This window comes from Mercenaria mercenaria, chromosome 17 (genome assembly GCF_021730395.1).
Source record: "Mercenaria mercenaria strain notata chromosome 17, MADL_Memer_1, whole genome shotgun sequence".
NCBI classification, from domain to species: Eukaryota; Metazoa; Mollusca; class Bivalvia; order Venerida; family Veneridae; genus Mercenaria; species Mercenaria mercenaria.
The window spans coordinates 19963181-19981297 of NC_069377.1; the positions used below are offsets into that span (position 1 = coordinate 19963181).

Consider the following 18117-nt stretch of genomic DNA (forward strand, 5'->3'; position numbering starts at 1 on the left):
AAATTTCTGACACTTCCGTCACAAATTCATAAATCCGCGAAATAATTCAGGGTGTCCGAATTCGCGAAATAAAGATCACGCTAATATAAAGTGATTTACAGTAATTCATGGACCATAATCCCAGTGTGCCTGCAACAATTTGGCTGGTTATCGAACCTGGCTGAGATATTATGCCCACAAACACTGTCAGCAAGTTTGGTGAAGATCCAATGAAAACTGTTAGACACAGAGAGTGGACATATTTTGGATGCCGACCGCCCGCCCGTGGCCACGGGTTTTCACATAATAGGCCCCGCTCTTTCAGACACGGGCATATAAAAATTTAATTCCATATCAGCAAAAAATAAATCAAGCTCCCAGTGCTAACGTATACCAAAACCTATAAAAGCATTTCACAGTCCCTTTTAAATAACAAGTATGTATTATGCTGGTCCTGAATTAAATACATGTCAACAGCAGTGACATCACTATGACATCACACAGAATACATGTCTTTCTTTGATCGCTAGTGTGGCAAACATTAAAAGAAAAAGTTATCAAACAGATTAAACACAGTTTTTGTTGGCAGGTGTCAAAAATTTGTTTGAATTTCAGTTACCTTATTTTAGTCACAGAAAGTGTCAGTTAAAACATTAAAATGTTTCTAAAGTCTGGGTTTGGAAAATTAGAGTAAAATAACATGGATTTAAGGAAATTACTCAAGGTAAGGTACTTTTTAAAGGTCAAAAGAGAATGTATAAGCTAAATTAATGTATTATAAATCTCTACTGCTTTATCAACAATCAGTTTACAAAACAAGTGTGAAAGACCATAATCCCCTCTGCACTTCTCGTATCTGAAGTAGGTGGAGCTTAAATAATGCAATCGTGTATTCGAGTCAAGTGTCAACAGGCTGATAGTGGGTATAAACTAGAGGTGGGTGGATAAAAAATCGGGTGACTTGAATTTCGCTTTGATATTAGATTAGAGCGAAGTGGGGAGCTACAAAGCGACTTTCCTCAAGTCGCCCCCTAGCTCAAGCCCTGGTTGTCTATTCTTTTTCTAATTTTACTACAAGCAGAACCACTACAAATATACTACAAACCAAGTTTGAGGAATATCAATCAAGTGGTTCAGAAGAAGAAGTCATTTTAAGGTTTTTCTATTTTTAGCTCTAGCGGCCCCTAAATGCCCCTAAAAGGGGCAAGTATCCCCATTGTTTAAGGTCCATCCCTTGGTTTATCGGTATATCTATGTTTAAAGGTATATCTATTTTAGCTCTAATGGCCCCTTAAAGGTGCCAAGTGCCCACATTTGAACAAATTTGGCACAAGACCTTATAATGATGTTACAGATCAAGTTTGATGAAGATCTATCAAGTGGTTCATGAAAAAAATTAAATGTTTTTCTATTTTTAGCTCCAGCGGCCCCTAAAAGGGACAACACCCCAGGGCCCTCGATCAGCCATTTTTGCCGCCAAATATCTGCTGCTTCCCCCGCCAAAATAGTATCCTTTTTTTCCCCTCCAGAGAAAAAAATTCCCCCTTACTGGGCATTCGGTTGACCCGACGTCCCGGGTTTTTGATCCGCAAAAATCGAGAAAAACTCGTATTTGACCCGCACAAAATATGCTCCGTGCGTCGGGTTGACTCGCGGAAATTTTGTTTGGTGCGTCTCGAGTTCGAAAGTTCTGCCCCATGTCAATCAAAATCACAGTCAATTTCAATATTGTTCGCTGTCATACGCTGAAGTATGGCAGTAGGCGGAGCGTCATATGTTAATTAGCTGCAAACAGATGTCAATCACGCCACGCGCCGATTGACACGTGGTCATCTCGCGGTTTATATTTAGTACAATAATCCCTGTCATTATCAAAGGTGTTTACTGATCAATGTGTAAAAATTAATTGATAAACAATGCAGCTTTAGATTATCGTCTTTGCACAAATTGGATAATTGAAATCATTATTTTGTTTGCTTGAACGATTACGTGAGCCGGTCAACCGTTACGGTCTATAGAAAATTTATTATCATTGCCGAGGCTTTGTTTGGTCCAAATAAATTAAATGCTTTAATAAGCAGAAATTGTAAGTATTGAATAGGTATGGTAAAAAAAAAGAAATTTAAAACAGGTATTTCATCAAGAATTTTAAATGTTTACTTTCGTTTTCCATATTTGTCACCCGTTTTTGCGACCGTGATTTTCGGACATTTTCATCATTTCTTACAAGATTTTTTAGTACAATCTAAATAAAAAGCCATTTGAAAGTCTGCATTTAAGAAAAATATGATCACTGTTGCAAAAGCAGCCCTTATTTTGAAGCATTTTTGATAGTAAAATGCAAAGGCACCAAACCCCACCCACTTTTAGACAACTAAAATATAAATTGATTAAAAAATGTGTAATGATAAAAGTACTTGTTTTAGATAAAGTTTGTCAAAGTTTCATTAATAACAGTTATAATAGCTTGTCCCCTGAAAAGCTGACCTTGACATGATTTAATTGCAGTTACCAGTAGTATGTTGACAAAAAGAAACAACTTTAGTGTAATGAGAGTTATACATGTTATAGTTCTTACATAGTATGTTATTCTTTGAAGGCAATGAAAATTCCCCCTTTTGGCTAAAACGACGCGAAAATTCCCCCGCCTGAGGGCTGCGGACCTCTTCCCCCAAAGTAGAGTGAGGGCCCTGCACCCATTTAAGGAGTGGACCTTTCAATGTTGCTCCAGACAAGATTTGATGAAGATCCATCCAGCAGCTCATGAGATAAAATTGTAATAAGGTATTTCTATTTTTAGCACTAGTGGCCCCCATTGAATAAAATCGGCATAAGACCTTATAATGATGTTACAGACCAAGTTTGATGAATTTCCATCAAGTCGTTCATGTGAAGTTGTTTGAAGGTATTTCTATTTTAAGCTGCCCCCATTTGATTAAACTTGAGACAGGACCTTATAATGATGCTACAGACCAAGTTTGATGAAGATCCATCAAGCTTTTCAAGAGAAGTTGTTTACAGGTTTTTAGCTCTAGTGGCTCCTGAAAGGGACCAAGGTGAACCATTTGAATAAACTTGATAGAGGTCAATGCCAGTATGCTACTGACCAAGTTTGGTGTAATTCTGACTGGTAGTTTTAGAGAAGAAGATGTTAAAGTAGAAATGTTGACATCGGACGCATGATGATAGCTGCTGGATCATCTACCTATACTAATAGCTCACACTAAGGTAAAAATGTACACAAATACCTACAAAATGTAAAGATACATATTCATATTAAAGGTAAAAGAAATCTTACAAGAGCTGTCATTCACAGTTCTCTCAACTATTTTGATTTTGGATATTGAAATAGGGCACACCTGAGGAAGCTGGAGCTGTAACTGAAGTGTTTAATGATGCAGAGCTCCAGATAAGCTTTTGGTGCAATTGGGTATTTACCCATCACTTTTTGTCTGTATTGGGTACTGGAAATCTGAATTGGGTAAAAAAATTATTATTATCCGGCCTTTTCAGAAGTAATTGGGTATTTGCTAAAACCACTTGGGTATTTCACCAATATTGCACAAACAACTGAGTATTTTTTTCTTGTAGTTTAAACTGTTCTGGATGAAACATGCTTACAGCATATATCATTAACCAATCATTTAATGTTTTCTGGGATACTTTCATTCCATCGTGTTTTTTTGCACTTTGAATGCAGTCGAAGATAAATTCATCCACAATATCCTGAACAACGCATTCACTGCAATATGTGCTCTCCTGTAAGATGTCTGCCAGTATCGGTGACACTATATCATCACAAACTTAACTGTCTTTGTTGAACAACAAAATATCTTTCTATTTTGTTTGTCTGTGCTGCAAACTTTTTTTGGACTGACAGGCAGACAACAGATGGTGAGTGACCACAATAGTTCAACTTGAGCATACTGTGCACAGATGAGCTAAAAATACCTTTCATTCACATAAATCCACCTTAGTAAGTTTTTTACCTTAAAATATTGAGGCAAACATTTCCTTCCAAATCTATGTTGGGATGGTATACCATTGTCTCACATTTCACCTTTGGGGCATCATGTGGATATCCTTGACCTACTTTGAAGTTAAATACAAATCTTCCTCCTCTGTAGAAACCCTGGAAACAACAAGAGCTGTTTGTAAAACACATATGCCCAAATGATGGCTTACTGACAATGGACAAAACGATATTCCCTTTTCTTCAAAAGGTGGATCAAAAGGCTGAAGGACCAAGATGGCCCAAAACAGATAAAGCTATCTCAATATAAAGACAAAATGCAAATTTATTTTCTTCTTTCCCAGGAGAAATAGTGCAACAGGATTCATAAAGACTAACCAAACAAGAAGCTGCATTCAATAAACGCTTGATGGCCCCGATGGCATCCTTGTCGATACAAAGCAACCTAAGTCCTAAACGTGGTCAAGGTCAAACTGAGGTCAGGTGATGTTTGAAGATGAGGAATGGTCACAGGTTACATCTGCATTAGTATCAAGTCATTCTAGGTAAGGGGTATTGATGCTAGAGGAATCTGTCCCATTTGGTTAACCAAGAGATGGCCCATACAAAGCAACCTAAGTCCAAAACGAGGTCAAGGTCAAGGTCAAACTGAGGTCAGGTGATGTTTGAAGATGAGGAATGGTCACAGGTTACATCTGCATTAGTATCAAGTCATTCTAGTAAGGGGTATTGATGCTAGACGAAACGGTCCCATTTGGTTAACCAAGAGATGGTTTATACAAAGCAACCTAAGTCCAAAACGAAGTCAAGGTCAAGGTCAAACTGAGGTCAGGTGATGTTCGAAGATGAGGAATGGTCACAGGTTACATCTGCATTAGTATCAAGTTATTCTAGTAAGGGGTATTGATGCCAGACAAAACGGTCCCATTTGGTTAACCAAGAGATAGCCCATACAAAGCAACCTAACTCCAAAACGAGGTCAAGGTCAAGGTCAAACTGAGGTCAGGTGATGTTTGAAGATGAGGAATGGTCACAGGTTACATCTGCATTAGTATCAAGTCATTCTAGTAAGGGGTATTGATGCTAGATGAAACGGTCCCATTTGGTTAACCTCGTACGGACGGACGAACGAACGGATGGACAGGACAATCACTATATGCCTCCCGCATCAGTAGATGCCGGGGGCATAACAAAAACTAGAAGATGCTTTTGTAGAAAAGCGCATGTCTCCTCCACTGCATGGTTGTATAGTTTGAAGGTTCTAGGTCAAATGGTTCTCAAGTTACTGACCGAAAATGGATATCAATGTTCTGTCCGCTGTGACCTTGACCTGTAATAGAGTGACCCCAAAATCAATAGGGGTCATCTACTCTGCATGTCTAATCATCTATGAAGTGTTAACATTCTGGGTCAAGTGGTACTCAAGTTATTGATTGGAAATTGTTTTCAATGTTCAGGCCCCTGTGACCTTGACCTTTGATGGAGTGACCCCCAAAACAATAGGCGTCATCTACTCCATAAGCCCTGCCACCCTTTGAAGTCTGAAGGGTTCTCGGTCAAATGGTTCTCAAGTTATTGACTGGAAATGAATTTCCATGTTCTGTCAACTGTGACCTTGACCTGTAACAGAGTGAGCCCAAAATCAACAGGGGTAATCCACTCCGCAAGTCCAATCATCCTATGAAGTTTCAACATTCTGGGTCAAGTGGTTCTAAAGTTATTGATCAGAAATGGTTTTCCATGTTCAGGCCCCTGTGACCTTGACCTTTAACAGAGTTACCTGAAAATCATTAGGGGTCATCTACTCTGCATATCCAATCATCCTATGAAGTTTCAATATTCTGGGTCAAGTGGTTCTCAAGTTATTCAACTTATTGAGCGGAAATGGTTTTCCATGTTCATGCCCCTGTGACCTTGACCTTTGATGGAGTGACCCCATAAACAATAGGGGTTGTCTGCTCCATAAGCTCTGCCACCCTATGAAGTCTGAAGGTTCTAGATCAAATAGTTCTTCAGTTATTGATCGGAAATGGTGTGATGGATGGATGGACGGACAGGGCAAAAACAATATAGTGGGGGGAGACATAATTTCAGGACTTTTTAGGCCCTTTGCCTTATTTTCCAGAACTAATTTTTCTATATTTGTATGTATACTGTTAAGAACAGTGTGTTTAAAAAGAGTTCCAAGAGTAAGTGAAATTTAAATTATGTCAAAACCAACAGTTACCTCATCAACATGGCAAACTTCAACAAACAAGCGGGCCAAAGTGGCTCTAAGTCGCTCACCTGACCTTGAATAAACATATGACACACTGAATCATAAATCGCAATTCATACATATAACAAGAGGGTCATGATGACCCTGGATTGCTCACCTGAGTAATATGAGCTACATATTTCAAATGTAAAACTGATGCTAAAATATTAAGAAAGTAGGTCAGTAGGTCATATTCATGGTCACTGAAAGTCAGTTTTAAGATCCGTGTGCAAAACTGTGTATGTCATTCAAATTTCAAGGCTGTATCTTAAGAAACAAGGAAGTAGGTCAGTAGGTCAAGGTCACAGCCAAATGACCCCTAATTACTTGGGTTCATCAGGTAATTATAATTAAACAGTCTAGGAAATATGATCAGATAAATTTTAAAGTTTTGAAGTTTTAAAAACTAAGTAACCCTCGGGCGTGGCCTCTTTTCACCCCAGGGGCATAATTTGAATAGTCTTGTTAGAGAGCCACTAGGCAATGCTACATACCAAATATCAAAAGCCTAGGTCTTGAACTTTCAGTCAAGAAGATTATTAAAAGTTTTTTCCTATGTAAGTCTGTGTAAAACTTGGGACCCCCAGGGCAGGGCCTCTTTTTACCCTAGGTGCATAATTTGAACAATCTTGGTAGAGGACCACTAGGCAATACAACATAGCAAATATCAAAAGCCTAGGCCTTGCAGTTTCAGAAAAGAAGATTTTAAAAATATTTTTCTATATAAGTCTATGTAAAACTTGGGACCCCCAGGGTGGGGCCTCTTTTCATCCCAGGAGCATAATTTGAACAATCTTGGTAGAAGACCACAAGCCAATGCTACATACCAAACATCAAAGGCCTAGGTCTTGTGGTTTCAGACAAGAAGATTTTTAGTTTTTTCCTATATGTCTATGTAAAACTTGGATCCCCAGGGCGTGGCCTCTTTTCACCCTAGGGGCATAATTTGAATAATTTTGGTAGAGGACCTCAATGCAATGCTACATACCAAATATCAAAGGCCTAGGTCTTATGGTTTCGGACAAAGAAGATTTTTACAATTTAAGAGAGGACATTACAATGCTTTTACAGAGTAAGTTTGAAAAAGATCCATCACCAAGCTGTTCATGAGAAGTCATTTAATGGTATTTCTATTCTAGGCTCTAGCAGGCCCAAAAAATTGACCTTAAACTGATGCTACATACCAAGTCTGATGAAGATCCATCAAGTTGTTCATGAGACGTTGTTTAAAGATATTTATATTTTTAGCTCTAGCTTAAAGTGGCCATGTGTCCCCATTTGAACAAAATTGAAAGAAGACATTACACTGATGCTACAGACCAAGTTTGATGAAGATCAGTCATCATTGTAAGGCCCTCTCTCAGTTTTGTTCAAATGATGAACATCTATCAAATCATGAGAGGAAGTTGTTTAAAGGTATTTCTATTTTTAGCTCTAGCAGCCCCTAAAAGGGCCCAATTAGAACAAATCTGAGAGAGGACCGACCTTAAACTGAATTTGATAAAACAGAAAAAGTTTAATGAATGTCCATCAAACTGTTCATGAGAAGTTGTTTAAAGGTTTTTCTATTTTTAGTTCCAGCCACCCCTAAAAGGGGCCAAATGTCCTCATTTAAATACATATGAAAGAAGACCTTACACTGACGCTACAGACCAAGTTTAATGAAGATCAATCTAGCAGTTCATAAGAGGATGTTGTTTAAAGGTATTTCTGTTTAAAGCCCTAACGGGGCCAAGAGCCCTAATTTGAACAAGAGGGCCATGAAGGCCCTGTATCGCTCACCTGACCTATTGACCTAAAGATCATCAAGATCAACATTCTGACCAAGTTTCATTAAGATATGGTCATAAATGTAGCCTCTAAAGTGTTAACTAGCTTTTCCTTTGATTTGACCCGGTGACCTAGTTTTTGCCCCCACATGACCCAGATTCGAACTTGACCTAAAGATCATCAAGATTAACATTCTGATTAAGTTTCATGAAGATACAGTCATAAATCTGGCCTCTAGAGTCTTAACAAGCTTTTCCTTTGATTTGACCTAGTGACCTAGTTTTTTAACACACCTGACCCAGATTTAAACTTGACCTATAGATCATCAAGATTAACATTCTGACCAAGTTTCATTAAGATATGGTCATAAATGTGGCCTCTAAAGTGTTAACTAACTATTCCTTTTATTTGACCCCCGTGACCTAGTTTTTGACCCGACATGACCCAGATTCGAACTTGACCTAAAGACCATCAAGTTTAACATTCTGACTAAGTTTCATGAAGATATAGTCAAAAATGTGGCCTCTAGAGTGTTAACAAGCTTTTCCTTTGATATGACCTAGTGACCTAGTTTTTGACTCCATCTGACCCAGATTTAAACTTGACCTAAAGATTATCAAGATTAACATTCTGACCAAGTTTCATTAAGATATGGTCATAAACGTGGCCTCTGCAGTGTTAATTAGCTTTTCCTTTGATTTGACCCGGTGACCTAGTTTTTGACCCGACATGACCCAGATTCAAAATTGCCCTAAAGATCATCAAGTTTAACATTCTGACTAAGTTTCATGAAGATATAGTCATAAATGTGGCCTCTAGAGTGTTAACAAGCTTTTCCTTTGATATGACCTAGTGACCTAGTTTTTGACCCCACCTAACCCAGATTTGAACTTGAGCTATAGATCATCAAGATTTGACCAAGTTTCATTAAGGTATGGTCATAAATGTGGCCTCTAGTGTAAACTAGCTTTTCATTTGATTTGGCTTGGTGACCTAGTTTTTTATCCTACATGACCCAGATTCAAACTGGACCTTAAGATCATCAATATTAACAATCTGACCAAGTTTCATGAAGATACAGTCATAAATGCGGCTTCAACAGTGTTAACAAGCTTTTCCTTTGATTTGACCTGGTGACCTAGTTTATGATCCCAGATAACCAAATATCGAACTCGTCCAAGATTTTATTAAGGGTAACATTCTGACCAAGTTCATTAAGATTGGGCCAAAAATGTGACCTCTATAGTGTTAACAAGCTTTTTCTTTGATTTGACCTGGTGACCTAGTTTTTGACCCCAGATGACCCAATATCGAACTCGTTCAAGATTTTATTGAGGGTAACATCCTGACCAAGTTTCATTAAGATTGGGCTAAAATTGTGACCTCTAGAGTGTTAACAAGCTTTTCCTTTGATTTGACCTGATGACCTAGTTTTTGACCCCAGATGACTTAATATCGAACTCATCCAAGATTTTATTGAGGGTAACATTCTGACCAAGTTTCATTAAGATTGGGCCAAAAATGTGACCTCTAGAGTGTTAACAAGCTTTTCCTTTGATTTGACCTGATGACCTAGTTTTTGATCCCAGATGACCCAATATCGAACTCGTCCAAGATTTTATTGAGGGTAACATTCTGACCAAGTTTCATTAAGATTGGGTCAAAAATGTGACCTCTAGAGTGTTAACAGTCAAATTGTTGACGACGGACGGACGGACGGACGGACGGACGACGGACGACGACGGACGCCGGACACAGGGTGATCACTAAAGCTCACCTTTGAGCACTTCGTGCTCAGGTGAGCTAACAATTTGTGAGAGAACCTTACTATGATGCTACAGACCAAGTCTGATAAGATCCGTCGAGTGGTTCATGAGAAGTCATTTAAAGTTTTTCTATTTTTAAAGTTAGTGGCCCCTAAAAGGGGTCAAGTGCCCCAGTTTGAAAAAACTCAGGATGGGACTTTGCCAGAATGCTACAGATCAAGTTTGGTGTAATTCTGACAAGTAGTTTCAAAGGAGATATTTAAGTAAAAATGTTGACCATCCACCTATACAAATAGCTCACCCTGAACACTGTGGTTCAGTTGAGCTAAGATGCATGTTACACTGTTCAAAATACTAGCAATATCCACAATTATGTTAATAAAACACTTTGCTTCAAAAATCTCAACATTGCTCAACCATGGGAACTTCATCAGTCACATTTTTTCAAAACAAGAGGACCAAGTTGCTCACCTGACCTTGAATGTTTTACCTTGAATATATGTTTGACACAACCAATCATAGATCCTAATATCTGAATTTAGTATAAAGGAACATAAAACAGGTAAAGCACACCCATTTGATCTATGAAGATGCTACAGACCAAGTTAAATGTAGACCTGTCAAGCAATTCAAGGTAAGAAATCATATCAACATATTTCTATTTTTAGCCCTGGTGTCCACATAAGCCTAGAGTTGAAAAATTACCAGAATTTTAGTCAGATCCCTTTGAAGTTGACTTTTAAACCACTGATCCCAAAATCAGTAGGTATCTTCCTCTAGTTTGAAAGCCCTAGCTGTTATATTTTATAAATCTGGAAACTATTTTCAGTGTCCAAGATACTGTGACCTTTGATCTACTAACCCCACAAAAAACAATAGGGATCCACCTCAAGCTGTACTTACTTATCTAGTAAAGTTTGAAAGTTGAAGCATATATACTTTGTGACCGAGCCCGAAAATGAACAATACGTTATTGTGACCTTGACCTCTCAACCACTGACCCAAAGTCAACAGAGATCTTCTTCTAATGGCATTTAGTCATTGTACTAAATTTGAAAGCCATAGCTACTACACTTCAAAGAAGGCCATATTCTGCTCTTAGGTCACTGTGACCTTGACCTTTGTCTACTGACCCAAAAATAATAGGGATCCTCCTGAAGTGGTGCTTAGCCATCTTGTAAAGTTTGTAAAGTGCAGCTTTTATCAGTCAGGGGTGTAACTGTTTTAAGTTATGTTACCTATTTCATTTATTTTTTCAAGCATTTTATAACCTGTATTAGTTATAAAATATAGTTAACTCAGGTAAGTTATTCAAAAAAAGTCTTTTTGCTGTTCTCACAAAGTGACCTTTAAAGTGAAATTAGTAGCAAACTGTGGTAAATCAAATTCTCTTTTAGTCTGATCATGACCTGATAAGCATAATGGGATGTTAAAAGTTTTATAGCTTTACATCTTTTGCATAAAGCTTTATCAGCCTTGCCGTAAAAAAATTTACTGCATAGCTGGAAAGATAAAAGTTCAAGGATTCAAGAAATAATTGCATTAGTCTCATTCAAAATAAGGAATTGGCACAGGAGGGCTTTGTAATATCTAATGATAACTGAAACAAGTTATGAAAGAATAAGCAGTAACTCAAATAGGTTATAAACTGCGATAACTTGAAACAGTTACACCCCTGACTGTTTATACTTTCTGACTAACAGTCCAGGAATGAAAATGTTGACAAACAGATGGACAGATTTATAATACATCTGTTCTTTTTTCAGAACAAGTTTGGTGAAGAACCATCAAATGGTTCCTGAAAAGTTGTTAAGAGATTTTTCTCGTTTTAGCTCTGCTGACTCCAAAAGGGTCCAAGCTAGACCTTTAAATCAAACAGAGGACTTCACAACAATGCTACAGACCCGGCTTGGAGAAAATCCGTCAAGTGGTTCATGAGAGGAAGTTTTTTAAAGGCTTTTTATCTTTATTTTTACAAGCTGCTAATAGGAGCCGTGCTAAATCAACTGAAGATCTATCAAGTGGCTGTTTAATTTTTATTTCTATTTTTAGCTCATGGTGTCCCCTAAATGGGCCCATGCAGAACCTTATGAACAAAACTGAGAGTAAACTACACAACACTCGACAGACCAAGTTTGATGAAGATCCATCACTTTGTTATGAAAAGATGTTGTTTCAAAGTGTTTTTTTTGTTTTTTTTCTATAGCAGCTCACATGCCAATAAGCACAACAACTTGGGACATACTGGACAAGACAAAATGATGCCCGAACAGTCTCTCTAGATCTTGGTTAGTAATGGTATAAAAACATATACAAGAATAGCATTACTTTACAACTTGTGATTTGCTCTAATAACAAGAGCTGTCCGTAAGACAGCGTGCTCGACTTTTCTCAGTGCTTGACTCTGAATTAGAGCTTTGCCAGTAAAAAAAAAATCCAAGTTAAAAAGGGACATATCTTTGTCAAAATTCAAACCAGAGTTATGGGAATTGTGTCTCCTGGTGTAGACTTTGATAGTAAATAAATATTTTGAGTTTCAAATCAAAAGCTTTAAACAATAACAGAGATATATGACTTTATCAAAAATTTAAACAAAAAAATTCTAAGTTAAAAAGGGGCATAATTCTGTCAAAATTCAAATCAAAGTTATTGGGATTGTTTCTCCAGGTGTAGACTTTAATGGTAAACAAGTATTTTAAGTTTTAAGTCAAAAGCTTTGACAGTAACAGAGGTATTTGACTTTATCAAAAACTATAACCAAAAATTCTAAGTTAAAAAGGGGCATAATTCTGTCAAAATTCAAATCAGAGTTACGGGAATTGTGTCTCCTGGTGTAGATTTAGATAGTAAATAACTATTTTGAGTTTCAAGTCAAAAGCTTTAATAGTAACAGAGATATTTGACTTTATCAAAAATGTTAACAAAAAATTCTAAGTTAACAAGAGCTCGTCGAACACGAAATGCCCCCTTGATGCATTCAGTAATTGCACAAGGAACAGAAATTATATGCTCACTGTAAACAAAAATTCTACCATTCTGGTTTAATCTGACCTTGACCTTAACCTATTAACCTAACAAGAGAGTACAGAGTGATCTTGGCGCCATCCACTGAGCCATTTTTGAATGTTCCAAATTTCAAGACTAGCTCAAGGTCAAAATCAATGTCAAATTTCATTTCAGTACAAAACAATGTGTATGTGGTCCAAATTTGAAAGCTGTGGCTTGAGAAATGTGAAAGCAGGTCACTAGATCAATTTCTAGGTCAAAGTTCATTTTGGTAGACAGAACTATGCATGTGCTTCAAATTTGAAGGCTGTAGCTTGAGAAATGTGAAAGTAGGTAATAGGTAAAAAAAATCAATGTCAAATTTCAATTCAGAACACAAAAATATGCAGGCGGTCCAAATTTGAAGCCTGTAGCTTGAGAAATGTGAAAGTAGATCACTATGTCAATCTCAAGATCAAAGTTCATTTTGGTACACAAAACTATGCATGTACTTCAAATTTGAAGGCTGTAGCTTGAGAAATGTGAAAGTAGGTCACTAGGTCAAAATCAAGGTCAAATTTTATTTCAGAACACAAAACTATGCAAGTGGTCCAAATTTGAAGCCTGTACCTTCAGAAATGTGGAAGTAGGTCACTAGGTCAATCTCAAGATCAAAGTTCATTTAAGTACACAAAGCTATGCTTGTGGTTCATATTTGAAGGCTGTAGCTTGAGAAATGTGAAAGTAGGTCACTAGGTCAAAATCAAGGTAAAATTTTAATTTGGAACAAAAAACTATGCATCTGGTCCAAATTTTAAGCCTGTAACTTCAAAAATGTGAAAGTAGGTCACTAGGTCAATAACAAGGTCAAAGTTTTTTTCAGTACACAAACCTATGCATGTGGTCCAAATTTGAAGGCTGTAGGTACAGAAATGTGAAAGTAGGTCACTAGGTCAAGATCAAGGTCAACTCATGTCAAGGTTCATCTTGCCACTCATAACTACACATGTGGTCCAAATTTGAATGATGTAAGTTATGGACATGAAGGTTCTAAGTTTTTCCCTATATAAGTCTATATGAACCATATGACCCCCGGGGCAGTGCCATATTTGACCCTAGAGGGATAATTTGAACAAACTTGGTAGAGAACCACTAAATGATGCTACATTACAAATATCAAAGCCATAGTCTTTGTGGTTTGGACAAGAAGATTTTCAAAGTTTTTCCCTATATAAGTCTATGTAAACCATGTGACCCCCCGGGCGGAGCCATATTTGACCTTAGGGGAATAATTTGAACAATCTTAGTAGAGGACCACTAGATGATGTCATATACTAAATATCAAAGCCCTAGGGCCTGTGGTTTTGGACAAGAGGTTTTTCAAAGTTTTTTCCTATATAAGTCTATATAAACCATGTGACCCCCGGGGTGGGGCCATATTTGACCCCAGGGATATAATCTGAAAAATCTTGGTAGAGGACCACTAGATTTTGGCTACATACCAAGTATCAAAGCCCTAGGCCATATGGTTTTGGACAAGAAGATCAGAAGCCGTTTTAACTGTTCCTGGCCAATGTGACCTTGACCTTTGACCTAATGACCTCAAAATCAATAGGGGTCATCTGCTGGTCATGGCCAACCTAACTATCAATTTTCCTGATACTAGACCCAAGCGTTCTAGAGTTATTGCCTGGAAACCATTTTACTGTTCCTGGTCACTGTCACCTTGACCTTTGACATACTGACCTCAAAATCTATAGGGGTCATCTGCTGGTCATGACCAACCTCCCTATCAACTTTCATAACCCTAGGCCTAAACGTTCTTGAGTTATCATCCGGAAACTGTTTTACTGTTCAGGGTCACTGTGACCTTGACCTTTAATATACTGACCTCAAAATCAATAGGGGTCATCTGCTGGTCATTACCAACCTCCCTATCAACTTTCATGATCCTAGGCCCAAGTGTTCTTGAGTTATCATCCGGAAACCGTTTTACTATTCAGGGTCACTGTGACCTTGACCTTTGACATACAGACCTCAAAATCAATAGGGGTCATCTGCTGGTGATGACCAACCTCCCTATCAACTTTCCTGGTCCTAGGCCCAAGCGCTCTTGAGTTATCATCCGGAAACGGATTGGTCTACATTCTGACCGACCGACCTACCGACCGACATCTGCAAAACAATATACCCCTCCTTCTTCGAAGGGGGGCATAAAAAGGGGCAGAATTCTGTCAAAATTCAAATCTAGAGTTATGGGGATTGTTTCTCCTGGTGTAGACTTTGATGGTAAATAATTATTTTAAGTTTCACGTCAATAGCTTTGATAGTAACAGAGATATTTGACTTTATCAAAAACTTTAACCAAAAATTCTAAGTTAATAAAAAGGGGCATAATTCTGTCAAAATTCAATCAGAGTTATGGGTATTGTTTCTCCTGGTGCAGACTTTGATAGTAAATAACTATTACAAGTTTCAAGTCAATAGCTTTGATAGTAAAAGAGATATTTGACTTTATCAAAAACTTTAACCAACGGCGACGCCGACACCGGGGCAAGTACAATAGCTCTACTTTTCCTTCCAAAGCTTACGTTGTTTCCCGAGTGTGCAGACTTACAATTAAAATAAACCCACCTCATCTGGACTTATCACAAGTTTGAAGTTAAGAAGATCATCTGGGTCTGGGAAATCTACTTGGCATGTTTTCGGCAAATTCAATTCATTTATATCTGAAACAGAAAAACAAGTTTTCATATTTGCAATTCAACAGATTTCAAAATATACAACTAGTTAATCAGGACTTGATGAAGGATTCAAGATGTAACTGGTGTGCTTTTTTCAAAACAAGAGAGGGAGTGTTGCTAGGCAATACAACCTCATCTACTAGTTAACAGACACTATTTTCATGTGTACCAAGACATTCACAGCTCAAACTAGACGTGTATCAAGAATTTCACAGTTCAAACTTGATGTATATCAAAACTTTCACATAGCTCGAACTAGATGTGTATCAGGACTTTCACACAGCTCAAACTAGATGTGTATCAAGAATTCCACAGTTCAAACTGGATGTGCATCAAAACGTCCACCTAGCTTAAATTGAACTAGATGTGTATCAAGACTTTCACACAGCTCAAACTAGATGTGTATCAAAACATTCACAGCTCAAACTACTGTAGATATGTATTAAGACTTTAACACAGCTCGATCTAGGGTGTATCAAGATTTTCACAGCTAAAACTAAATGTGTATCAAGACTTTCACAGCTCAAACTAGATGTGTATCAAGTCTTTCACAAAGCTCAAACTAGATGTGTATCAAGTCTTTCACAAAGCTCAAACCAGATGTGTATCAAAACATTCACATCTCAAACTAGACAGTCGGGGAACTTTCCTGTTCGGGAAAGTTGGGGATTCCCCTTTTCACTTTCCCGATCGGGAAATATTGATTGAAAAATTTCCCAATCGGGAAAGAAAATGCCCAGTTTTTATATACCTTGGTGTATGGTCCCCGGGCATCACAGAATACATTGGAGGTACATATTAATTGCTTGAATTCATTCTTAAAACAACTAGAACTGTCACAGGAGTGACTCATACCCCCACCATACGGTCTTGTCACAGAAGAATGGCAACCATAAGGAATCTTAAAAATACTTTGGAGTACTTCATCCTGGGCTTCCACATATAAGTAATACTAGTATAATACTAGTATAGTAATACTAGTAAATATATTAAATCTCTAATATTAGAGATACACTAAAAGTGAATACAAAAAAGTGTCTTACCGACCCATGTTATCACGGAAAAAATGTTTCTACTTTAGGACTTATAATAAAAAAGTTAGAAAAATACCTAAATTATTGAAAATCTAAAAATAGGATTTCTAAAAATAGACTAATTCTGGAATTTAAGGGGAAGAAACTCAGTACAAAGGTAAAAAAGGTTACTTCCCTTTGGCTCTAAGCAATCAGAATGAGATATAGTGAAAATACATCAAAATTAACCTTAAATTCTAGGTAAAAGGGGACAGAATTCAAGAAAAATAGTGTCAGAGTTATGCACCTTGTGTCACATGATGTGGGTGATGAGGTGGAACATCTATTTTAAGTCTGAATCAAATCCATTCAGTAGTAATTGAGATATAGTGAAAATACATCAAAATTAACCTTAAATTCTAAGTCTGAATCAAATCCATTCAGTAGTAATTGAGATATACTGAAAATACATCAAAATTAACCTTAAATTCTAGGTCAAAAGGGGCATTATTCATGAAAAATTGGTGTCAGAGTTATGCACCTTGTGTCACATGATGTGGGTGATGAGGTGGAACATCTATTTTAAGTTTGAATCAAATCCATTTTGTAATAATTGAGATATAGTGAAAATACATCAAAATCAACCTTAAATTTAAAGTAAAAGGGGACATAGATTTCTCTAATTCATAAAAAATTTATGTCAGAGTTAAGCACCTTATGTCACATCATCTGGGTGATGAGGTAGAACAACTATTTTAAGTTTGAATCAAATCCATTTAGTAATAACTGAGATATAGTGAAAATACAACAAAATTAACCTTAAACTAAATTCTAAGTAAAAGGGGACATAATTCATGAAAACTTGGTGTCAGAGTTATGCACCTTGTGTCACATGATGTGGGTGATGAGGTGGAACATCTATTTTAAGTTTCAATCAAATCCATTCAGTAGTAACTGAGATAAAGTGAAAATACATCAAAATCAACCTTAAATTCTAAGTAAAAAGGGGCATAATTCATAAAAAATATGGCCTCTAGAGAGGTCACAAGGGTTTTCTATTATTTGACCTACTGACCTAGTTTTTGATGGCACAAGACCCACTTTCGAACTTGACCTAGATATCATCAAGATGAACATTTGGACCAACTTTCATACAGATCCCATGAAAAATATGGCCTCTAGAGAGGTCACAAGGTTTTTCTATTGTTTGACCTACTGACCTAGTTTTTGAAGGCACGTGACCCACTTTCGAACTTGACCTAGATATCATTAAGTTGAACATTCTGACCAATTTTCATGAAGATCTCTTGAAATATATGGCCTCTAGAGAGGTCACAAGGTTTTTTATTTTTAGACCTACTGACCTAGGTTTTGACCGCACATGACCCAGTTTCGAACTTGACCTAGATATCATCAAGATGAACATTCAGACCAACTTTCATACAGATACCATGAAAAATATGGCCTTTAGAGAGGTCACAAGGTTTTTCTATTATTTGACCTACTGACCTAGTTTTTGATTGCATGTGACCTAGTTTCGAACTTGACCTAGATATCATATAGGTGAACGTTCTGACCAATTTTCATGAAGATCTTGTGAAATATATGGCCTCTAGAGAGGTCACAAGGT

General features: G+C 37.2%; 1 protein-coding gene across 1 annotated transcript in view; it reads right to left on the reverse strand.

Moving 5' to 3' along the window:
• LOC123537337 (NEDD8-conjugating enzyme Ubc12) overlaps positions 1-18117 on the reverse strand; it is a 61634-nt gene that overhangs the window by 16665 nt on the left and 26852 nt on the right. Inside the window, exons 2-3 of the mRNA XM_045321020.2 lie at positions 15365-15459; positions 3969-4111 (exon numbers count right to left, since the gene is read on the reverse strand). Coding sequence (XP_045176955.1) covers positions 3969-4111; positions 15365-15459 — 238 coding nt within the window. The remainder of the gene's footprint in view (positions 1-3968; positions 4112-15364; positions 15460-18117) is intronic.